At 42.7% G+C, this 26,280-nt stretch overlaps 1 protein-coding gene across 1 annotated transcript in view; it reads left to right on the top strand.

Annotated features, from left to right (window-relative positions):
- The first annotated feature begins 856 nt into the window (after window positions 1-856).
- The window catches only part of SLC25A13 (solute carrier family 25 member 13), a 772,629-nt gene continuing 747,205 nt past the window's right edge, over window positions 857-26,280 (top strand). The window contains exon 1 of the mRNA XM_085630870.1: window positions 857-982. Coding sequence (XP_085486996.1) covers window positions 971-982 — 12 coding nt within the window. The 5' untranslated portion in view covers window positions 857-970. The remainder of the gene's footprint in view (window positions 983-26,280) is intronic.

Genomic DNA, 26,280 nt, shown 5'->3' with positions numbered 1-26,280 from the left:
ACTGAGAAACTAGGTTCAAATCCTAAATGTGGCTTAACGTGCAGTGATTCTGGACAAAACACTTAATTCCTCCATACCTTGAAAAAACTTAAAAGGTAATATGTTGCTTGTGTAAATTCTGAGTCCGTGGTATAAAAACCTGCAACAAGCAGTAAAGCGAGCCAACAGGCCCAAATCCGGCTGGATTCTCCAGATTTTCCAAGCCCAAAATGGCTGTATGTTAGCTGTAGCCCGCCTGAAATTGCCTTTTCTTCAATTAAAGTCAAAGGAAAAATACATGTATTCGATTTTTTAATGCTCCCGGTTATAAAACCTTGGCATGTATGAGGGTCTGAAAAATATCTGTCTATAACCCTAACACCTACCTACTGAAACTTACCGTTCGCTACATTTATACTCTTTACTACTTAAGTGCGCTATGAAGGGACAGACCCCTAGGAGTTACACCTTCTGGGAAGTTGCTTTCTTAGACTGTTCCGTTCTTGCCCCAAATTATAGTTCAAAATACTGCATTTCACCGAAGATGGAAGATTTCCAGCAAAGTTAAACATTGACCTTGGCATTTTGAGATGCACGCGTGTCCCTTCTAAGCACAGACACAATACGCCGCAATGCTGTGCCCCTGTAAAGTGACATCTGAGGTTACAGAACTGGCAGCACACAGCGAGTTCTCCTGCTGCCTGCTCAACCTTCGCTCCCGGGAAAGGCAGCCCCGGGAGACCTTTTGAAGCTCGTGCTTTCACACGGCTAAACGCCGGTCTGCACAAACAGAAAGCTCCAGTCACCTGCCCTCAAACACCGAGCCGAAGGTCGGACGCTGTGTGATCACGTGATCAGGTGGAGAACAGTGGGAGGGGAAATTAGACAGGGCTTCAGCCAATCAGCAGGTCGCGTCTTCCTCAGATGTACGTAGCGCGAAAGCGGAGGCACGCAGCGTTCCAGGGAACGTTCGGATGTGAAGTGGGGAAGCATGGCTGCCAAGGTAAGTCTAACAGTGCTACTGACACAAGGGTCAGAAAACAGCAGACGTTTTCCGCTGTGCTGCAGGTGCTCACGGTAGTCGGGCAGCTCTGGCACAGACACTGCCAACACGAACTCAGAATATTCTACAAACCTCATAACAACCCACAGTTTAAAAAAAAATATTACATTTTGGATGACGGAAGGGGCATGCCCTGTTATCAGCAAGAAACTGCGTTTTGATGAGAAGCAGTTTCTTTTGCGTTGCGCACAACGTGGATATGAGGCTCTTCCAAACGAAGTGCTTTTATGCAAGGATGTGAATTTAGGTTATCCCATCAAAGCACCGCATAGCAGCTGACAATTCACCTTCACGTCGCAACTCCCCTTGATCAGAAACATTCGCTGCTCTAGTTGAACCATCGATCACTCCACAGAAGTACCTGGCGGAGAAAAACGAATCCTGCTTCAAAGTGGCTTGCAGTTTTCAGAAAGACCTTAGAAACGAACATTTGCCACAGTGTGTTCTGAAAGACTCACCGCTGCAGTTGTCTATTTGATTGCTTTCCTTTTGCATTTACGCAGTGAACGTTTCAGCTGTCTTCTATTTTTTTTTGTAAAACTAATATTGTAAGGTTATTCGTGATATATTAACTCTCGTTTTCCGACCACTGATAAAAAAAAAATCCAGAAGAAGGTTTACATTATCCTTACGTTCTCGTCACAGTCAGTTACTCGTGAGGTAAACCCACCTCTTGACAGGACCCCCGTCTCGGTCAAGTAATAGACTGTGACGAGGACTAAGGATAATGGAGATTACCGGTAAGTAACCGGAGCATTATTTCCAAGTGAAGTTGAGGTGGTTAGCGTTTTCTTTCTCTCAACACCCGAAGACTATCATGATGGAGAAAAGGAAAAGCCTGTGACTTGACCATATCAGACTAGTATGCATTTGTCAGATGCATTGCAGTATGGAATTCACGTGCGAGGACGCCTGGTTCATGTTCAGCAATTAAACTTACAGCCCCCTTAATTTAGCCTGCCAAGTTGTCATTTTGGGTTATTTGCCCTACTGTTTGGGCCGACTCCTATTTGACTAATTAGGTGTGGATGGTAATTGTGACATACTACACAGGTGTTCCAATCTCTGAAATAATTCAGGCCAAACAGTGGTGTGCTTTACAGGTGTCAGAATCCACTGATTGTACGATTTGGCAAGTAACAGATTTCATTTAATAGCTATTTATTGTTGTTAAACACAACGGTTCCCTTTTCTGTTTATGAACGGTGATGTATCTCCCTGGCTAGAAACATAATCTGCTGTTTTTCCCCACTTGTTTTACTTGTTTTCCTGCTCTGGCATACTTCATGCATTTGGCAGAATAATATGTAAAACAGACAGCGACGTCTTGTTTGTTGTTACTTCTTTTGCGCCACAAATATAGAATTGAAAGCGTTGATGTGATGCAAGTGTATAGACGTAACACATTTATTCACGAGAGGCCCCTTGCTGCACCTCCGTCTGTTTTACGTGTAGGAGTTTGAGACATATCAATAGTTCTTAAATAAACAAGAGTGCATCATGATATTTCTTTAAGCCCTTCAACTTAATCAAAATACAAAACCAAACACCTGCAAAATTGCATGGATACATATCCAAGTCAAAGCTCTTATTCGTGTATTAGCCACTTGAATGCAACTACAAGCCTGTTGAGTGTGTGGCATAGAATGTACTGTGGAATTGGATTTTTACTATCTTAAAATATTATCTTGCTAGAAACCTAAACTGTTTAGCACGTTTTAATTTTTCAATTCTGACATTTGATTTATATAGCTACCATATTAAAAATGCTTTAATATTTAATAAATCATCTCCTTTTTAAATCTGCTTTTAAATGAAAGTATGCATTTCTACTCAATTAAAGTACTTGATATAAAAAAAAACCAGCTACTTCATTCCCTTTTCTTATCCTTCCACCACACTGTGACTGAAATGCCTTTGGTTCTGGGGATATAAAAAAACTATTTGAGAATGTAGTGAAATTGACCATTCAGTAGCAAAGTCTGGTAGGCAAGGCAAGCTCCATATCCCACCACCAGCAAGCTCTGAAGTCGCAAGGGCTTTTGAATGACCTCCAGGGCAAGGAGCTGGTACAAATAGAGCATTAGGGGAGTGTTCTTTTTGATTTCCATTTCTTATTAACGAAAGTTTTTGAATGAATGTGACCTTGACCCTCAAAATACTTTGATATTTATCCGAAAATAATAGTATGTCTGAAACTTTTACCTCTTGCTCCTTATAAGTACCTGAAGACTGCAACCATGTAGTAGTGACTGTCTTGGACCTTCCTCCTTTTATGACTTTAATTAGCCATATGTAGAAAAACTGAACTAGGGTGTGCATAAGAATTAGGGGTAAGAATGATCACTGTAACCCGTGCTGCTGGACATCCACTCAGTCAAAAGTTCTGTGGATCCACGGAGTCTTCTTCACTGGATGTGAGCAGGTCCAGAAATACAGAGCTTGGTCCAGTATGTGTCTCTTCTTTGCGATAGTTTCAAGCGAATCAAAAGAGGAAGCTGTATCTCTGACCACACTCCATCTCCTGTGCAGTTCCTTCTTTAGATATTATTCTCCTCAGAAGAAATTCTCCAATGCGAGACCCTCACGAGACAGAGGTTTTTTGTATCTCCATAAACCACAGTTCCCAGAAGGCCCGTTGTGTCAACTGTTGTACTGATACAACTGATGAAGAATTAAGCCTGTGGGTTATTAGGTCCCAGTTTGTCCTTCCAGTTCCCTCGGTGGTGATGGGTGGTTAGTGAGCAATATAACCTTTTACTGGACAGTATTTGTTTTCCTAGGGGATCTGTTGGTATAATTTTTGCTTTCAGACATTTCGTAACAAACAATTTGAAGAAGATTTTTCCTTTTTCCCAGACATTCAACTATTAAATTCTAATGGATTGTTGGTGTGCAATAAATTATCAAGGATGGTGCTTAGAAAGGGTTAAATGTATGAAAATGTCAGTTACCAGTCGAATCACAGATGTAGCTCATGAGATTTAAACCCCTAAATAATGGCCAAAGTGCACAAGCAAAGGTACATTTTAAATAAAAACTAGACCACGAGTGGTAACGGTTTTGTTAAATCTCTAGAGCTTTTTTTTTAAACCTCGAAGCGATTTGACTCTGTGCATCATAAGATTATTTATAACACACTGACATATAACCATTCCTTATTAAAATAGGGGCTTGTCGTGTAGCCCCTCATTATTTGACATCTATATAGACTGCCACTCTACTAGAGGCACTGGGGGCTTTGGGCCTTTCTCAGACGGTCCTTTCCCCCACTCATAAGGCTGGACACACGCTTGATGGGATTCTCGGCTCCATGTTAGGACTGTTGCAAAAAGAAGTCCTTCCTTTGACATGGACAGACCATACTTTAATTAAGTTTGACTTTGCAATTCCCATAGCTTAGCCAGTAAACACAGCAAAAACTCCCTCCTCTACCTATACTGCTTGGAGCAAAGTAGATTTGGCTTTGTTTCAGACTTATTAAGAGGAGACACGTCCTCGGTTTAATCTTTGTTCAGATTTAAATGCGATTAAATATACTCTATGGATTAATAAAGCAATTAAAACCTCAGTGCCTACTAGGAAAACTTCAGGGAACCGGGGCGTACCTTTGTCCCCTGGTTCTCTGATGCTCTACGCAAGGAAAAACAAACGTGTTGTAGAACAGAAAGGCCCTGGAGAGCTAACTATGACACGGCAGAAAAAGATTTATATAAAATTGTCCTAAGTAACTATAAAAACTCATTAAAAACTGCTAAAAAGGACTGTTTTACTCAACAAATGGAGAAGGCTAAAAACACCTCCAAAGAGCTGTTTAAGGTGGTAAATAATTTATCATCGCTACCAAAGACCGACCTAACAAAATGGGCCCAACATTTTTGTGATTCTATTGCATCAGCTTCTAAATCTAAAGTTATGAATACCTATAACGCTTTTATAATCACGTCTGATCATCATTCTTTAGAACTGCCCCTATGTGATGAATCTCAGAGAAATTTCTTATGTTTGTTTTCTCCAATTTCCTCTTAGGTGGAAGCAAAACATATATTCGAGGCCAAATCCGGATCGCCAACTGACCCCTGTCCACCTACAGTCCTTAAAAAGATAGTGGAGGTGGTTAGCCCTGTGCTTAGACAGATTTTCAATACTATGTTTAGCTCAGGCAATTTCCCTTCCATATGGAAAGATTGCTCCATCCTCCCCTTGTTGAAGAAACCCAACCTGGATGTGGCCAATCCATCTAACTATCGACCCATTGCCCGTCTACCACTTCTGGCTAAGATAGTTGAAAAAATCATGAATAAGCAACTATCTCAATTCATTCAGGACAATAATCTGCTCGATCACTCTCAGAATGGATTCCGACGGGAACACAGCACTGAAACTGCGCTGATCAATGCCACTGAGGAAATCAGAACTGTGATAGATCGAGGAGGACCAGGACAGCTGTCCCTCCTCCATCCATCAGCCGCTTTTGATATGGTGGACCATACCTTGTTGCAACAGCGGCTAGAATCAATGGGGGTCCAGGATATGCCATTGACCTTACTGACCTCCTTCCTGAAGGAAAGATTAACAGTCACAATGGACAGTTTTCATTCAGAGCCATATGCTTTGCCCTGCGGAGTCCCTCAGGGATCTTCCTTAAGTCCAACTCTTTTTAATATATACATCGCAGAACTCGCCCCTTTGATTCTGAAGTTTGATTTTAGTCAGACGTACTATGCGGACGATACCCAGATAGTCATGGCAGCATTTAGAAAACAAGCTGCGCCCACCCTACAGTTTCAGAACTGTATGAGCGAAGGCAATAGATGGATGGGATTGCATTGCCTGAAGCTTAACTCTGAAAAGACCGAGATTATAATCTTCGGTAATTTAAAACCTAGATGGGACAATCTCTGGTGGCCGGCAGAGATGGGCGAAGCACCCAAACCTGTGCAAAAGGCCAAAAGTTTAGGAGTGTGGATTGATACCAAGCTAGCACTATCGCACCAGATGAATGCTATCGTCACCGCCTCCCACTTTCTGATAACAAAAACTAAAGGAAATCATGCCATACATCCCCATGGATTCCAGAAAGTTGGTAGTTACTGCACTGGTCCAGTCTAAACTGGACAATTGCAATGGTCGCTACCTTGGTATGCGTAAGCATTACCTAAAAAAAACTTCAGACGATTCAAAATACAGCTGCTCGGATGTTGGGAAACATCCCCAAATATGACTCAATCTCCAAGGAGATTCGCTGACTCCACTGGCTTCCAGTGGCTAAGCGAATTGAGTTTAAGGCTCTCTGTTTAGCATTTAAAGCTCTGAACTCAGGACCTTTATCTCTTAAAAATCTATTTGTCTGGTACCAACCGTCCAGACAGTTGAGGTCCTCAGGCGCAAGACTGATGAAAGTGCCAAGAATACGCACCACAGGTTGGGGCGGCCGAAGTCTTTCTTACGGTACCGCAAAACTGTGGAACACGCTACCGACCGAATTCAGAGGAGCTGCCTCCCTCGTCATTTTTAGAAAAAAGTTAAAAACATGGCTTTTCCAGAACTGATTTCCTTGGGGGGAATACTGCAGGCATAGTGCCAAGACACCTCTGGGTATTTGTGCGCTCAATAAGTCTCATTAACATATGGCACCCTAGGCTAAACCTATTGACCCCTTCACTGGAGTTACTATTGCCTATGCTGATGACACGCAGATACTGTTGATGTTCGACCCCAAGTCAACTGACATAGGCTCCACCGTTCAGACATGTCTAGCAAATACACTGATCTGGCTGTAAGAGAGCCATTTACAGTGCAATGCGGATAAAACTGAGATTCTTCTCTTAGATACTTAAAAAGAGGAGGAACAGGGGCTGTTTATGACAGGTCCAGCATACATAGCCCAGATGTATTCGAATAAGTAAGAAAGTATGCTGTTCCTAAAGAGAATTACTGGTGAAAGAAGAGATAAATGAGTCCCTGAGGTCAGGAGGAAAATCCTCCTTTAGGAAAAAGACCCTCACACACCCGGCAGACTAGCTGTCATATGTCGTCAGCATGTGGCCCAGATGTAAAGTGTCATCATCGGGTCTGCTCCGAATCGGGGCGGCGCTGCAATCCCCGATCGGCGACCCCAATGGCGCCTTTTAATGGAGATCTTTATTCCATAGTTGCCGGTGGGTGAATGCAGGTAAGGGCCTTCAAGTGAGAAGTGTGTGGTGAGGGGAGTGTATTAAAAATAAGTAGTGGGGAACCTGAATGGTGTTTATTAAATGACTGTGGTCCCACTCTTACAATAAAAACAATAGAGTGCGTAATATTACAGTTAGATTGACTGTATTACGCTGTGGTTATAGATGGTCAACATGTTTCTTGCTTAAGTAAAGTAACCGCAATTCTTCAGGACCAGGTGATTCACACACTCATTGGTAGTGGTAGTGGCTTAATTTTGACACTTACCACACATACAGCACCCTAATAAGTGGTGACTAGTGCAGGTTAGGAAAAAATGCCCTTCACTGCAGGGCTGTAAAATCCAACGAGCTGGCGCTGGAGGCAGACACCGGATAGTACAGTGTCAGAAGTCCGTAGTACAGGACGCCTATCCACCTACCCTTGATCCACGCCGACTCGCCGAGTCGGCGTGGATCAAGGGTAGGTGGATAGGCGTCCTGTACTACGGACTTCTGACACTGTACTATCCGGTGTCTGCCTCCAGCGCCAGCTCGTTGGATTTTACAGCCCTGCAGTGAAGGGCATTTTTTCCTAACCTGCACTAGTCACCACTTATTAGGGTGCTGTATGTGTGGTAAGTGTCAAAATTAAGCCACTACCACTACCAATGAGTGTGTGAATCACCTGGTCCTGAAGAATTGCGGTTACTTTACTTAAGCAAGAAACATGTTGACCATCTATAACCACAGCGTAATACAGTCAATCTAACTGTAATATTACGCACTCTATTGTTTTTATTGTAAGAGTGGGACCACAGTCATTTAATAAACACCATTCAGGTTCCCCACTACTTATTTTTAATACACTCCCCTCACCACACACTTCTCACTTGAAGGCCCTTACCTGCATTCACCCACCGGCAACTATGGAATAAAGATCTCCATTAAAAGGCGCCATTGGGGTCGCCGATCGGGGATTGCAGCGCCGCCCCGATTCGGAGCAGACCCGATGATGACACTTTACATCTGGGCCACATGCTGACGACATATGACAGCTAGTCTGCCGGGTGTGTGAGGGTCTTTTTCCTAAAGGAGGATTTTCCTCCTGACCTCAGGGACTCATTTATCTCTTCTTTCACCAGTAATTCTCTTTAGGAACAGCATACTTTCTTACTTATTCGAATTCTTCTCTTAGAGCCTGCAAAGGAACAGTTTGTGTATAATGAGTGGCCAAAGAAGTTTCCCACTTCTCCTGCCTCAGTAGATAGAAATCTCGGGGTCAGAATTGACAACAAGCATGATTATCATTCCCAGGTCCTTTCTGTAGCAGGGGGGTGCTTTGATGTATTGCAGTGAATCAGAAAATGTATAGATCTTCTTCCTTTATCTGCCCGCAAGACATTTGTCGGTGCATTAATTTCTGCCAGACTGGACTACAGGAATATACTTTTTCTGGGGATCCTGGACAAATGGGTCAGAAGATTGCAATCAATACAAAATGCGTCGGCTCACCATACTCTGGTCATTCCCAGGTGGGACTTGGTTACTAGACACCTTTACAGTCTACATTGGCTTCCTGTTAGGAAAAAGATCCTTTTTAAAGCTCTGGTTTTTGTGCTTTGGGCCTTCTATTAACGTGGCTGCAATATCTGATTAATAGGATCCATCAATACCATCTGTCTTGCCCGCTTTGTCCTCGTCTGCACTCCAAGTTCGAGTGCCACGATTTTAGCGCACTATATGCGGTGGATGTTCATTTTCGGTTTTGGCTTGTAGAGAATGGAACGCAAAGCCTCTTGCGTTGAGGAACATCCCCCAAGAAATACCTTTCAAGAAGGCCCTCATGAGGCATGTGTTTGCTCTGGCATAAGGTGGTCTAAGCTACTGCGACCTAGGTCAGATTTAGCACTGGAACACTGGCAGTAGCCGAGAGCATTAGTATAGGTGCGAGACTACTTTGTTCATATAGTTACAAAAATGATATCTTCACTCTTAAGAGTTCATATTTGTAAAGACCGAGTCACAGACCAAGGGGGTCTGAAGGCGCTGCACTATTTCACCTGACTAAGACCTCTTTGTAGATGCTTTCCATCCTCGCCAAACAGGAAAGATGTAGGATTCTTTCAAATCGCATAAAGAATCAGTCTCTTAGTGGCAGGGACCTAATAACAAATTAGTGCTTTCCTTCTGTAAGGCAGTTTTTAAGCATAGGTTTAGACATGGCATTTTTTCTTTTAAAATTGTATTTTTACGGTATGTTTGCAGTTTAAAAAAGGAAAACATAGTTTACCATCGCCCCAAGTTGCCACGGCCTTGCTTTATCAACTCTTATTGGCATATGTACAAGAAATCTGCATCTGTACAAATCCAGAGTTTTTAGCTTTTATCTTGGATGTTGTAAAAAACCATAGTAATCCGAGGGACTGGGTGATCTTTGTGACTGCTCTGGCTGGAGCGTGACGTTTTTTTTTTCAGCACACATTTGCATGTTATCAGTTCTTTGATAACTCGTGGTTCTTCTGTCGCAATGATTATTGCCCAACCAATACAAAGTTGTAAAATCATTTCCATGAATCGGAAACGTGCAAACTCACTGACAACCTTTTTTCAGAATCTTCTAACTAACTTTATTGGTTCACAATCATTAGCTGATAAGTGTTTTTATGGTCAATTGGCGCGCTTCCGTCTATCAAGACAGGGCTGCCGAAGCATATGTGTATGCTACCAGAAATGGTAAAATAGAATTTAAAAGTGACCTATGTTGCATACCATAAAATGGTATTCAACAAATTAGAGAAGACCTGTTTATGTCAACAAAACGTCTTTCAAAAACATTACATTTCAAATTGGCTTTGTAAACAATAACATTTGAGTTTTTCTGATATGCATTTTCATTGCAGATAAAATACTTAGCAGTCTTACTTTCAGTTTATCTTCAACTTCCACATGATAAGGTAGCCATAAACACAGTTTACCGTTCAGTTCTACCAGTAACATCATACGCCACCACTTCTCAATGTGTTCTGATGGACTGAAATGCAAGAGAGAAGGTACTAATCTAATGTTAGGTTTGTTGTCCCACAGCCTTTGTGCCTAGAAGGGTAGGCTTATCTCCAATTTTGCTTTCTTTGCTATTTTGGTTCACGTTTCATCTGATGTGACTTTTGGTGCTGTGTTAGATGACAGTGACAGACAGTTCTTTGGCCAGGTGTATTAGAGGGTTTACCTTCGTAGCTTTGTCAGAGGATGGTAAGGAGTTGATGTCATATTGTGTTGAGACTCAATCTTGAAAGGATCAAGCGAAAACACATTTCTGTTTTCCCTCAGTGGGCCTGTTGGCAGGTTAAGGATGCTTTTTAGCGGTGCAGTTGTTGTGTTGGGGATACCGCCACTGTCTATGCAAGAACACCAGCGCTTACATTTCCAGTTGCTGAAGATATGGCTGGGTTGTGGAGCCGAAAGCTGATGCCATGCAGTTTGTGTTTTCATAGTGAGTTGTTTATGAATGGCACATTTCTGCTAATGCGATATCTGAGGGACCTGATGCAGCTACAATGCCGTAGCGGTTGTAAGCTGGGTCAGAATTCTCTCAATCCGGTATCTGTGAGCCGTTGTGAATTATGATAGAGGGAACTGTTTGGAGATGACTGCAAATTCTGTTTTAGTTGTATTGAGTTCCAGGTAGGTTATGAACATACACTCTCAGATCAATGCAAGGTAGGACATGTTAACGTTGCTGACTCATGACCTTTTCATGCATGTCATGGCGTAATTGGCAATCTGATGCACTCCAGCTCATTACAGAGATTAAAGACGATGGGGACAACATTGGAACCATGTTTAAATCTACATGGGACAGGTAGCAGTTGTCTTTGATGGGCACTTTTGGGCTTAAATATTTGTTGAGCACACATTCACCTGAAATGCCCCCTATGCTGTAGGACAAGTATTCAGTTGCCTAGCCATTTAATAATTCTGTTTCTGTCAGTAAATATTACTGGTCATAGTTTAATGTCAGTCCTGTTTAAGGTTACTGAGAGGAAAACAGGTATGTCTTCAAAAGTAGTCCTCCGAGGGTTCTTCGTTTGTCAATGAAAAATGCATTTAAGACACAGAGTTGAGGGCCTAGCTAGACAAAGGCATGCCACCACTTCACATATTTTAATCCCCGGTACTGTCCGCAGAAAGAGGTGTAGAGCCGGATGTAACATGATGATTGGCATGTCGTGGGTGTCAAGGCAGCACTTAGAGAAAGCTTGGCGAGGGATACGGAGATTTTAATAATCTCTTTTTCACTGGTAGCTAATCAAGTGCTGGTTTCTCATGTTTTCTTTGCTTGATGCTCATTGGAAAACAGGGTGAGTTCTTTGGAGCGTTTGTAGGTGTTCTCATAGGTAGTTCAGAACCTTGAGGTAGCTTTCATAGGACAAAACATTGTAGGTAGCATTGAGCCTATCATTCCTACTACACATTAGTGGGTAATTGCAGAACTTCAGCTCTTGAAATCTTAGGGTCACAGATACATGTTTATTTAATACAAGCTCAGCTTTCCTACTTGTTTAACATGCTTGAAGCATGGGCCTTGTCAGAATTAGTTTGAGGTTTATCAGTACTATGGGAAAAATGCATTTTTATCTGTGGTGTCTTTCACCCCTCATCCCTTTTTCCTCCCAACTATAAAGGGCTATATATGAAGCTCCAAGCTGCAGTATGCTGCTCTGCTAACTTCTCTTTCCCTTATATGTCTTGGCCATGGGCCTGACTCAGGTGGCTATTGGTCTTAAGTCCAAGAAGAATTGTTTTGACAGCCCCCTACTATTACCTATGCGTTTGAGGGGTTTAGAGGCTTCAAACAATTTGTTATTACAAAAAATATTCGAGTTATAACAAAAACACCAGTCAAATTGTCTGTATCCATCTGCTCTACAACACTCCTATTGGAGACCTGGAATGATCATCGAAACCCATATTGTGTCTTTGCCTCGGAGAGTAAATATGTGGGAGGAGGCAGCCTCCTTACTCCTCTTCTTGGTTAGTATTATTCCTCAATATAATTACTCTTAGTCCCTTGTTATTTTCACGGACTTTCCTTCTAGGTCCCTAATTTTTTGAATATTTCTTGAGGCTGCCTCTGCATTCGTACACTTACTTTTCAGCTGACTTACCCTAGTTCATATGAGGTTGCAATATGTCGGGTCCGGAATCTCTGGCCTACCCCAGTGTCTGGCTATGCCCCATTATGCAATGGAGACCGAGGTTATAGAACATTCTGTTGTATTTTTGTATTGTAACATTCCACAGTATTCCCGGTACTGCACGGTTGGTTGTTTACTGGCCCCTAGTGTTTCATTCAAGCATTTATGCATTTCATCCCACTATGTCATCACTTGGGGGCAGAGCTTTAAGCTATACAGAAACTCTTGATCTGACCACTTCGAGTCAGACACTGGTCAGGCTCCATTGTCCCCATTTTATGCAGCCTAATATGGTTATAGTAGACCCAATGCAGCACATTTATTTGTGCCAATCGAAAACCTGTGCAGAGAGCAACTTCTTGTGAGTATTGCAGTGCTTCCTTCCAGTCTCTGTATTTCAGTCTCCCAAGTCTGTTACCCATTTGGCCCTCAATTTTCCTGCTTCTCGCAAAGTATGATTAATTAGTATTTTGTAAATCATGGAGACTGCTTTTGGATCAGTTGTTTCAACTGTGGTCTCATAGACTGGTGTTTGGGCATGCTCTCAAGTATGAGCTTTCAACTTGTATGAGAGTCTTAAGTATAGAAATGCGTCTGTGGGCTCAGAACTGAACTCCTTCGCTACCTGCACAAAGGGCTTCAGTGGGTCTAGCCCCCATTATCTCATAACGAGGATCCTTCTATTATACTCCATCTGCGAAAGCCTTGTAGCTATTTCCTTCTCTTAGTCCCTTGTTCATATAATCCAGTCACTTTATTTTCCAATCCTAGTGTTTTGTTGGCCACTTTCCACAACTTGGTCACAGTGGCAGTGCGTTGTGACAAGTCTACATGTCTCTTGGTGCGCTATAGTACCACTTGGTACCCAATCATTCCATCGCATATCTAGGATTCCTGGTGGGCCATGAAAGCCCATTAATTTCTTACAAGTGGTGGGACATCTACATTTGGAAATCTGGCAGTGTTATTCCCTCTTTATATGCTCCACTTGTCAGTGTCTTTAGAAAAATGCATGGGTGTGCCTGTCCCACAGTAATGTGCATAATGTGTCTTTGAAAGAATGTCTGTGGCGCTCAATACAGCAGGGTCCGCAGCATGTACAAGACCTTAGGAGCACAATCCTCAGTGTGGCCTGTCCTAATAGTGAAAGGGGAACAAAGCACCATTATTGATCATCTCTCTGAAACTCAGACAGGATCTTGCCTAGTTTATATCTGTGGAATTCTTTCACATTTTTGTGATTTGGACTCTCCGGTATGAAAAACAATCACTTGCAACTGGGAAGACAGAGACTTATCCCACAGTATGATCCCAGGCCAAAAGCAGATTCAGTACAAATTTGTGCCAATTGATGCTGAAACCGGAAATATTTCCCAAAAAGTTTAAAGCTTTAGAAAACCCTGTGGATTTATATGTGGCGGGGTCTGCAATATATAGTAGGATTTCAGCCTCATATAATAATATTGTCTCATCTCGTGTGCTCCTTTGAAGCCCTCAGATTAGACCTTCACCTGTAACCAGTTTGCCAAAGATTATAATACTAATACCAAGAGTGATGGCAAGAGGGGACATCCTTGCCGTGTTCATCTTTGTTGAGTGAATGGTTCTGAACAGAGCTCATTAACGTACATTTGTGCCATGGGGGCAACATTTGAGAGTTCAATCTAGGACAGTAATTGTGAGCTAAGGCCCATTTTCCAAATCACAGCCATTTTATACGTCTATTGACAGACAAAAACGTTAGCTGCATCAAGAGCCCAAATTGTCATTGGCTTTATAATTCTGCTTGTGTATTCGAGACAACTAAACAAATCACCTGAGATTATGCATAGTGCATCTGGTTGGGATAAAGCCATGCTGGTCTGAGTGTATTGATGTCTTGACTTCTGTGTTCAGATGGTTTCCAAGAACTGTAGCCAGGATTTTGTTTAGTAGGGAAATGGGTCAGTATGACAAACCATCTGTATTCAGCTTGCCAGTTTTGTGAAATAACAATAATTCCCTGGTTGTGGGGGTAGAGGGGCAATATACGATTTATTTTCTGTCGGCCTCTTTGACATACTTTTCTTAATCCTCTTTAATTTATGTCGAGTCTCTGTCAAGTTGTGTTATGCTGCAGCAACACTTCTCTTTATATGCCCGCTTTTCTAATTCCTTAGTGGTCCCTTCTGTTGCAGGCAACTCTTATTTATTTTGTATTAATAAAAACCTTTATTTCAGGTATTTTCTTACTGCAATTCCACTTCAGAGCGCCTTGTCACATTGAAAGATCTACATTGAATTAGCTAGTGCAATTTTCAGAAAAGGATGGTGGGGTTTTCATTTTCGAGTCATTTTGTAGTAGTTTAGTTGAGAAGGAGCATTCTCATACTTGTCTGAATGACCAGTACTAAGGGTAGCTATGTAGATTGTTTTAATTGATAGTTGTTTGTTTTCATTATTCCAATGACATACACTGCAATGACCTCACACAATCACAGTTGCATTCTGCTTTAAATAATATTTTTTTTCATTCAAACAAAACTTCTAAGCCCAGCATTAAGACATTTCTGAACCTCATGATACTAAACTAAGTTGCTTATGAAAGTTACTTTTTGTCAGTAGTTCAGACTTCCAGCGCATAAAATAGGCATATAGATGGTGACAATGCACTCTACAAATTTTTCAAATGGCTCCATCTTTCCTATAAAAGTCGCCCTCCATGCAGTAGTCTGCTTCTAGAGTGAGTTCAGCTCACTTCACTTCCACAACAATCACGCTCCTCTTTCTTTTCCTTTATCATTTAGCATGTGGAAAGTGCTGTCCATCAAAATAGTTTCTCCCTGAATAAGTTCAAAGCTTCAGGATGCGCCCATGCCGCTTGAAGCCCAACATTAAGGCTTGAAATACCCAAATGTAATAAATTAAAGATAAGCACATAGCCTTCTACATCAGGCTTGTACCTTCACTAATCGACTTAAGGGAAGCAGTAACCATTCCTTTTCAAACATTTTTAGGTCGAACCTAGAGCAGCGCGCATGCTCTGCTTGCTCGACTTTTAGTAAGGGGCTTCAGAAATCTCCCCAAGCTCACCACACGCTCGTGCGTGTGTTTTTTTTGTTTCCTCCTCACAGGCTAATGGGCTGTGCGTGTGTCTTTCAAATAAAGACAGCACGCAATTGGGAAAGGCGGGTGCATGTCCCGCCTTTGCTCTGCCCACGGCCTATTGCTTGCGGTTACGCGCAGCAGCAGCATATGTTTCCAATTATCGTGCCCAGACGCTGGCACGATAATTGGAAACATATGCTTCTGCTCGCAACGGCGCGCGCACACCAGCAGCTCCCGCATCTCGTTTCGTTCCTCTGAAGAATGTCCCTGGGAAAGGCAATGACCCCCTTTTCTTCCGCCATTCAGATTAGCTGGTAAGGTCTCCTCTGTACTTCTGTTGTTTCTACCGTCTCTACACACTGGGTACGGGACAGACTTATCAAATGGGCCACGGACTACTCTCCACATGGCATACAGTGGTCTGGATCCTCCTCCGCCATATTGGAGTGGCATTTGTTTAATGTAAGGCAGTCGGGTGCTTCCAAGAATAGTTCTGTTCTAAGAGCAGAATCCTTGCAACAGTATAAACGTAAGAAGAGAATAAATACAAAGTAATAAATGCAGATATTAAGAAGCTATGTTCTTAAAAGTTACCATTTATATTTTCAACAAGTAGGTACCAGGGATAGGATATTAAAGGCGCTGGTGCGTGATACGTTAACAAATATGACTTGGTTCATGCGGTTTGTAATCGCCTGAAGTAGCCACCAGCATGTGAGCTTTCCAAAACACAAGAAATAAACATAATCACACCCGATTCAGTGTAATAAAGCACCTTTTAGCTCCAGACCCGCTTTCAACCGTGCCATTCCCAATTCAGTGTAATCAAGCAGCTACCTTTTTAGCCCCAGCTCGACTTCAACCGTGCACGTCTTTTATGTTATCAGCACAGCGCTCCATGTGAAATTAAGATTGAAGCATCCATCGTAAAGAAGATCATGACTTGCAAACTATTTGCCTGATTCGAACATGGCCACATGTCAGGACACATGCCCTGCGTTAAAAACCAGGAACGTGCAACATAAGCATTAATAGAATGTCAGTCACAGCCCCCACGCAGCAGCGCACTATTTTAATATCTGGGACAGGAACCAGGTTTACTCATAGCGTTTACGCGATTTAAACATACAATCTGAAGTTCTGTTTCTTTTAAAGTAATGTCGAACTAGTTTGAATCCTTCCTTTATGTCTGACTTCAGCTGCATCCATTTCCTGTAAATACCCAGCAAGAGAAAGGGCTTTAGTTAGTACCCTGCATTACCCCAGTGCAGCGATTCCAGAATCCCAGACCAACCGTGGGCAATAGTGGGAAGAGCCATTGCAGCAGCAGTTCCGAGAGTAGAGCCGCGCACAGACCCCTGACTAGTTTGGCCAGCATGTGAATAAGAGCTAAACAGGAGACGAGCTCTCCTAATATTTGGCATGTTAATTATGCAAGCATATGGTGTAAAAAATATGAAAGACTTAAGATTCAAAAACATAGCCACGCCTTGCTTGCCGCTCGTAGGTATTATTTTGTCCCTGTTATTTCTAGCCTCAATGAGATGAACAGGGGGATGGTGTTGTGCTGGCGTGTGTTAAAGCGGAAGATCCTCAACTCCTCCTAAGTTTATAGGAGAAACATGTACAATTCAACTTATGGATGCACTTCATAGCAAGTGAACATTTTAATGCCTCATATTTACCAGGCATTTGAGTGCTTGGCGAAGGATGATGGTTGCACGCAAGGAGCGTGTGGTAACACTTTCTAGGCAAGTGCCTTTACACACACCAATAAGCATGCACAGACTGATATATAGTCACAATCATACAGAGATCTGCAGAGATGCACAGAGGCATGCACAAACATACAAAGATAGATATACAGACACAGGAAGACACAAACACACATCAAAACAGACACATGGTTGCACGCACTGCACACATGGATAGACACACATACAGATAAAGCTCATAATAGACACTCACTTAAACAAAAAGACACCTACACACACATTCATACACATACTACCATATACAGATGCATACAGACGCAGGTATACAACAGTATACACACAAATACAGATACAGGAACACAATTGGGCACCCACAGGTATACAAAGAGGCAACTGCTATACAAATGATACAATACAGATAAACACATGTACAGTCTGCGTATTGCTAAAATCTTTATTTTGGAAGCACCATTCTATCTTGAACATTTTTGTGCATTTTGTAGCAGGCTATATTATACAGAGTGTGATGCAAATTTCAAATAATAACTTACATATTTACACAGGCTCTGACCACGTAGCACTAAGAATACACGTCACTATTCTTCACTGCACCAGCCAAGATATCATTCAGTTTCCTAAGGCAAATGTATTCCTTAATCAGACTGCATACCCCAGTGTGAAGTAATTGTATAGGTCTTCAATCCCTGACGCACAGCACCCTGGGTAAAATGCTGCATGGCTAAATACTTATAACGTCCCAAAAGCGAGACCTATTGGCTATGCCAATGCTTGTTTTGACTGCTCCTCGCTTGATCTTGGCATCTCAGAGCAACTGGCTGCATGCCGCATACTCTAGAGTCCCCCTCCAGTAAAACACAAGGTTCCTTGAAATTTTGTCCTGGGAACCAAAGGACAATGGACTCTGCCTTCTACATCGATTCTCCAAGACCACCATGAAATAATCTTTGAGATGAATTCCATGAACCCCTAGTTTGCAAACTGTAATCCAGTTATGTTACAGTGACCGCGTTTCTCTCCATGATAGGTTCACGCTTAACAAATATTCCAAAATAAAAATAATTTGAAAAAATAAATGCTTATCTTTTTCTTCAGAAAGATGGAATGTAATAGTGTATGTGAGGCTTGGAAATTCCTGAGATTCTCAGACGAAATTGTGTTAGTGTGTTTTTGAAAGTTGTGTGGGACTGCACCCGCTGTATTAAAAGGTGCATGCTTTTGTTGGTGCATCTTACTTGGACCCTGTTGCACGGACTGTTGAAAAATGTGACTGATTTTCCTTCTTCTCCTCTCAACTTCCACCGGGCTGTGGAATTGTATAAAATATCTACTTGCTCAAGAGACTAGATCCTTCAGAAACATACGTGTCCTGTTAAAAAGAAAACAGAAAAAACCCTGTGCCATTTGGTGCCATGCTGTGAGGTGGTGATCGATGACATCATTCTTGTATCACAGCTATGAGAATTGTCTTTCTATGTATGCCATGCATCCTTAGGTTACGGATACATGGAGGCTCAGATTATACACTTTTCTGGTTATACCTGACTCTGAACATGCCAGGGCTCTATTTCTGTTTAATCTTTGAATATTCATAGGCTCTACATTCGCTGAAACTCTTTGTGAATGGAATCCGTATAGACTACCCTTATGGTCACATTTGGACTCTTGACTGTACCAGCACTTCATTATGACGTAATTGTGATTATGTATGAATTTCTCTGGCACATTTCATTCATTCGTTCTCCTTTTTATTTTTTACTGTAAATCAACTTTGATTATACTAGCTGTCCAATGCTTAGATAGACAACTGAGGATCAAGAAGTACACCCCAGTGACCACATTGTGTATTTCCTGGGCATATACTTTTATCTCATATGCCACACTTTCCTTGCTTGCCATGTGTGTCTGAACTGGGGTGGCAGAGTTTGCTAAAGAACGGTGATGGATCAAACCCAGATCTGTTGACTGGGTGGGAGTGTTTGATTGGTTCTGATGCTCCGTCCATCACCACCCCCTTTTGTACCGCTTTGTTTGCCATATGTGTGAGCACATTCTAAGTGCTGTATCAGTGACTGGGTGTTTAAATTTCACAATTAGATAAACTGCCAAGTCTTGACAGAGCCAACATGTTATGGGCTCTCAATAGGTGCAGATTTGACTTACACTTGGAAATTCTGGTTTTTCACTCCTAAAATAATTTTCCTGCGTGAAGATTTTCATACGAACATATCTACTCAGATGATAGAAGTAGATGGGAAATGATTATTCCAAGGCTGGAACGCACTGTCAGTTTGTGCACACCTTTAAACTTGCATGTTTAAGGCTATTCACAAATTCCTCTCCAACCACTTCTCACCCTGGAAAGGGTTAGAACTGTACTTCTGATAAGGGAACCAGTAAAACCTTGTCAAGAGTGAGAAAGGAGTTTCTCCATGTGCAAAAATATTTCCATCTGGAGAAAAAAGAAGCAAAAGTCTTTACAGGTGAATCTGCATTTGCTTAGCTTCTTTTAGCATAAGGATATATGTATATTTGCTCATTTAGAAAATTGAATTCACAAACGCTTGCTAGGAGTACTCCTGAACGTGTAACTGTTACAGGTTTCCAGGTCTACTTCTGAGAACTCTAGATTCTTTGAGCATTCACCCTAATTGTAAAGGCTTTGAGTAGATGAACCACATATACCATTTTGAATGTCGTGTATGTTTGGGTGCTTATCTTGCCTTGGCAACAGACTATCCCCTTACTGTATCACAAATGTTAGTAGTAATTTACAGGCAATGCAAAAAAAACCTACACCAGCAGTCATCCTAGACCTCCTTACGATTACCAATGCACACTAATGTTTACAAAGTGTTTGCTAAGCGCCAGGTATAATATTCAGCTAGGTCAGGGCACTCAGCAACCATATATGCTATATTTGCATTGTGACAGCTAGCATTTGTGCTGCATCTGAATTTAAATAATCTATCCAGTACAATTGGTGCATCAGCCAAAAAGGTAGCATTTTCTGATTTAGGCCATAACCTTTAGAACTATGCTTTGGCGGAAAATTTCATTCCATTTGCGGAATTGAGGCGACTCTGCATTACTCTTGTAATGCGGAGTTCAGGCGGATTTCACCAATCGCTGCGTAGCAGAATTTTTTCTCTCACAAGGCTCCAAAAATGCAAGCTGGCGAGCGTGATTTGGAATCCCCTAGTGCGATTTCCCAGTCTCCTCGAGGACTTCCGGTGAGATTTTCTAATATGTGCCACCTCAAGCTGTCGCGGTCAGAGGGCTGCTTCTCAAGTAGCTGATCTGCTGAAGCGGAACATAATCAACTGGAGTGGCTGCTTACACTTTTGCACCATGTGGTGCCATTCGGTCGGATTTTTCAGCATGGATCGCACTACTGGCACCAAATCACTGCGTGAACAGTGCGACGTTCATAGTTCCATGCATTGGCAGAACTCCGCTGAATCTTGCTATGTTTTTATGTAACTCTGCAAAATTCCGCAGAGTGAAGTTTGCCTGCGTCTACTAGAGGCTCATTAATAACAATATCTTCCTCAAATGTGACTGATGGTTTTAACAGGGCGTTGTAAAGCATCCTCCTGCTGCTCTTAGAACAATTATATATGGATCTTATATACTGTTATTATTTTAGGGGCATAGTCAATTTCTGTACTAAGGGAATGTGCCGTAAATCTAGTGCTCCTCTGCTAACTGAGAAGGAAAGTCTCCAGTTAAATACTTGTAAAACCCACCCTTCAGAATACTACATTCTGTTTGTAGGTCTGTTAAATATTGAAGTACACCTTGATGTAAGGGTTTTCCTAGGTATTGAAGCACAGTTTTATGGCAGGCAGAGCATACTACATCCTGAAAGATCACTGCGAGTGCTGGACTCTCCAAATCTATATCCCAGTATATTTCGAAAATATACACTCCTTTCTCCTAACCCTTACCTTCTTATGATAGCGGTGTCCCTTACTGCATAAAATAAATCTGGGCTTTTATTTTCCAAATCTAAGACACCTTTGAGGACGTTCAAGTCTATTGCCACCAAAAGTAAAACTTGAAGCCCTAACCTTCTTTGAGAAGTGGCAGTTTTACATATGTTAGAGCTCAGTTCGGGTTTTAACAACTGCCATATGAAACTCCCATGGTAGCATCCATCTCCCTAAACAATCCTAAGTATATGAGTAGCAAGTTTGATCTAAACATATAGAAAAATGTACATCACATTTTTAACTAAATTACATCCCCCCCCATAAGGTGATTGTGGAGCTGATCCAACTTCAACAGCCCTTCACAACTTTTGTAAAGTCTCTCAGTGCAATCTAATCTTATTCTGCCCTTCCTCAACCTCAGTTCTTAGCTTTGCAGACACCGTTACTGGAGGATCTTTTCTTGCATCCCCCTATGAAATCTGTATATGTGTTTTAGTTGCATTCAGTAGATATCCAGACCCTTATCTAGAGAACCCCCGTGCCTCCTATTCTAGCTCCCTAATTGCAGAGATCACAGCAACCACATATACAACTACATCAGGGAGGTAGAGATCTTAATTTTCACTCCATTAAGAATAATTGGAGCACATTTCTCGCAAGCTAAAATGCACCATAGGTATACTTCCAAATACACTGAACTGAAAAGGGGCCTACATAGTGCCATTTGTAATCTGTATTTTCTCCCAATAGAGACCAATTCTCCACACTCGCATTATTGCACTATGTTATATAATGCTTATATCTACCCTACATGTTTGGGACTGACCTCCAGTGTAATAAAGTGGTTCATTAAGAACAACCAGGAGACCCTGTTGAATACATTTTTCACATCTAGTAGAGTCATCTCTACTCCTGTTTTTATAACCTCTCCTACATCGAAGATTACTGCAGCCATAACTGTGTGGAACCTTGTATCATGACAAGGAATTATCCCAAGTTGCTCCAGGGAGACTGTCCTAGAAATGATATTTCCATTACCATTAGCTATGGACCTTGAATGAAATTTAGCATCCGCTTTTAATACCACTATATGGGTCTGTCTAGAAGACCGTGGGCTTTTTTTATTAAGACTCCATCTTAACCATAATAAAACCATATTAGTATAGTTCCAAGAAACTGGCACCACAAACTCTCTATTAAAACTCAGGACCAGCTCAATAGAGGAGACCGCTCATACGTGAATACCAAACGAGAGACAGGTGTGTTGACTGCTCCAAATGCTTACCTAATTGGCAGACTGCTTAACCATATTGGCTCACTTTCAAGGTGAGCTCCCTGTTAGAAAATGTGTCTCTTTGCATGGTCACTTCCATTTTTTGCAGACTGGTATTGCATATTCTCTGCCCCCTAAAACCTGATAAAATTAATTGCCACATTAAACTTTCCTGTAAATTAGTGTATGGTGCAGAAAATACACCAATGGCATGACAGGTTAATACCACCTAAAGACTGCAGCACATTTTGTGACATCCACTAGGCTGGCAATGAAATGCCTTTGGACCTACATCTGTAGCCTGACTGCTGCAGCTTTAACCCTGCAGACAGGCCTGTCAAAAAGAACCCCTTTTTGAGAGGTATGAAATTTTACTTTTGTAAGTATTGGGAGTCACTCCCTGTAGGCCTTGCAGCGCACAAGGTAGAGTGTATTCTTATTTCAAAGTGCAATATGTAAAAAGGTCAGCATTGGCATGTTCATGTAGTGACTGATAAAAATACCCCTCACCTTTCCCAACTCCCCCACTCCCGCCCCAAAAAAAAGCAATTTTCACTGCATAGGTGCAGTGGCTTTTCTGCAAAACAAGCTAAAGCACAGTTTCAGTGCTAACTTTGTAAGTTTGAGTTTAGAAGAAGACACAAAGTCCATTCAACCACTCTTTTTAATATCTACTAAAATCCTGTTCAATTGTGAAGTTTGATTTTGATAAATATACAGAAAAGGTGACTTTTAGAAGGAAATACTTTCCCTGCCTGATGCACCAGCAGTCTGATTGACATATGCTTGCCCTCAGCTGACCTGTCAATTTCTTTGAGGTGTGAAATCCTGCTCTCATACCAAAGACAGTGGCTTGGACCGGGCAGGATGGTTTGAGTGAAGTTTGTGTCACAACGTAAGCCAAAAAAAAACAGACAGAGGGTCCAGTATCTTCACTAACTGGGGACCAAGGGGATTTTTCTACTTAATAGTTTAATAATGAGGGAAGCTTGTAAAAGAGAGCTCGTTTGATCCCTGTACACACTTTAGCTCTCCTCAGTCTCAGTGGAGGAGGGAATTGGCCCCAGAACTACTTTGCGCTCGTTGAGTGTGAATGCCTGCTTGTTAGTCTAAGCAAGGGTGACAAGCAGCCCTTCACTTGCTCCCTCCAGGGGCACAAGGGCTTTGCCATGTTTGATAATGATGCAGTGTGGGATAGTTTGCAGTAAGAGAAACACAATGTGCTGCACAAGCGGGAAGGTTTGTCTGTGAGAAATGTGTACCCATTGGTCATTGAGTATTCAGAAGTTGCCCCCCCCCCCCACTGGGTAGCAAATCGAAAAATAGTAGCACCTCACCCCCAGTTCCTCTGCACATCTGGACGTATGGAACAAGAGAAGAGGACTGTGTCTACTCTCTGTGGCCTGTGTGGAGTAGAAGGTCTGGGCCTGCCCGTATTATAACCAGGACAAACCATATCTCCCACATTGAATGCAATGTCTTTGACCGACCCTCAATGTCCTAAAACATGATCAACGTTACAATGCATATTAATTTTGACATTAACACTACCACTCATACAACAATGAATATATTGTTTTTGTTTTGAATATGTGGTGTTCTGTATTGATATTGGTCTTTTGGATGTTTGTATTTTCGTGTCGTTGTAAGCATAGCATTTGGTGTCCACCAGCATCTTAGGAAAAGTGCCCCACTTCATCAATCCGTCAATCAAGCAATCCATATTTGTTTGGTGCGACTCTATCACCTCTAGGGGTATCTAGGTGTTGATGCTGCCGGAGCGTTCTCAAAGAGACAAGTTTTGAGTTTCTTCTTGAAGACTTCCAGGGTGGGTGCAGTCCGGTGGTGAAGGGGAAGGTCGCTCCAGGCCTTGACAGCGATGTAGGAGAAGGAGCGGCCCGCTGTGGCGGAGGTGTGGGGTTTGGGCTAGGGCAAGTGAGGTGGAACGCAGGTGTCTTGGGGGCTGATGGAATTACAGTCCTTTTTTAAGTAGGACTGGTCCTGTTTGTGCCAGGATTTGTACGTGAGGATCTTGAACATCTCTTCTTAATCGGGAGCCAGTGGAGGTCTCTGATGTGTGGAGTGATGTGGGCCCATTTGGGGAGGTCCAGGATGAGTCTGGAGGCGGTGTTCTATATGGTCTGGAGTCTTCTGAGGAGATACGCAGAGACTCCAGCGTAAAGGGCTTTTCCGTTGTCAAGGCGAATGGTGGCGAGTGCCTGGGTAAAGGTCTTTGTGGTGTCGAGTGGGATCCATCTGAAGATTCTGCAGAGGGTGTGGAAGCAGGAGGATGCGCCTGTGTTGTTTTGGCGCTTCATGGACCGGTGGCTGTTGATGATGATGCCCAGGTTGCGCGCATGGTTAGTCATTGTGTGTGTTGGTTCGAGTTCTGCCGGCCCCCAGGTGGGGTCCCAAGTGGTGGTGGTCTTCCCCCAATATCAGCACTTCTGTTTTGTCCTAGTTCAGTTTGAAGCAGCTGTCTCTCATCCAATTGGCTATGTTGGTCGTTGTGTTGCAGAAGATGGTTCTGGTGTTGGCAGGGACTTCGGTAAGCGAGAGGCTTAGTTTGTTGTCGGCGAAGTAGATCATGTTGAGTCTGTGGGATATGACTGCATCTGGGCGGGGGCTCTTGTAGATGTTGAAGAGAGTGGGGCTGAGGGATGATCCCTGGGGTCTGTAGATGAGGTTCTTGGGAGCTGAAGTGAAGGAAGGCAGAAGGATGCTCTGTGTGCGTTTCCATGAAGAATGAGGTGTTCCATATGAAGGCGTTCGGCTGAATGCCTAAGAAGCAGAGTTTGTCGATGAGGGTGTGGTGGGAGACGGTGTTGAATGACGCCGAGAGGTTGAGGAGGATCAAGACCACAATTTCTCCACGGTCTAGTTGAGTTCTGATGTCGTCTGTGGTGGCGATCAGTGCTGTCTCGGTGCTGTGATTGGCGCGGAATCCTGACTGTGAAATGTCCAGTAATTAGTTGTATTCGAGGTGTTCGGTGAGCTGTTGGTTGATGGCCTTCTCGAGGACTTTTGCTGGGTAGGGGAGCATGGAGATCGGTTGGTAATTTATGAGGTCGTAGGGGGTCAGCAGATGGTCTCTTTAGGAGGAGTTTGACTTCGGTGTATTTCCAGCGATCCGGGAAGGTTGCGGTGGAGATGGAGGTGTTGAAGATGTAGGTGAGTTCTGAGCTGATGTGGGTGGTTCAGAGGTTGAAAAGATGGTGGAGGCAGGGGTCAGTGGGCACCCCAGAGTGGATGGTCGACTTGATGGCTGTTGTGGCCTTGGTGGTGACAGGCAACCAGGTTATCGTTCGGTCGCTTTTTGCACGTTGGCTGGGGTTGTTGAGGTTGAGGGAGGTGGGTTGAGGGTCGAAGTTGTTATAGTTGGTGGCGATCTTGTGTGAGTAGCCCGAGAGGGTGACGCAGAGTTCCTGGGAGGGGTGGATAGTGTTTTCAGTGGCTGCTGGGTTGGAGAACTCCTTGAATATCTTGAAAAGCTCCTTCATGTGGTTAGCAGCAGTATCGATTTGGGTGGAGATGGTTGCTTTCTTGGTTTCTTTGATACGTCGGTGGTAGTCGTTGAGGGCTGACTTCTGAGCGGTTTTGTCAGAGGTGTCTCTAGTGTTGCATCACTGCCTCTCTAGTCTGTAACATTGACACTTGCTGAATCTCCGCTCTAGTGTGTGCCAGCTGGCTTGTTTGGCAGTTTTGTTGGCTTTGGCTGGTTTTAGCGGGGCAACTTAATCAGGTACTTCTCTATATCAGCCTATCCCATGAAGGAGGAATATATCCTGCACAAAATGTTTGATTAGCCACTATTGTATTTTAATCCCATTGTATCTGGCAGATCATACACCAGCAGT

This window comes from Triturus cristatus, chromosome 10 (assembly GCF_964204655.1).
Source record: "Triturus cristatus chromosome 10, aTriCri1.1, whole genome shotgun sequence".
NCBI classification, from domain to species: domain Eukaryota; kingdom Metazoa; phylum Chordata; class Amphibia; order Caudata; family Salamandridae; genus Triturus; species Triturus cristatus.
This window is presented reverse-complemented; position numbering and strand designations above follow the sequence as displayed.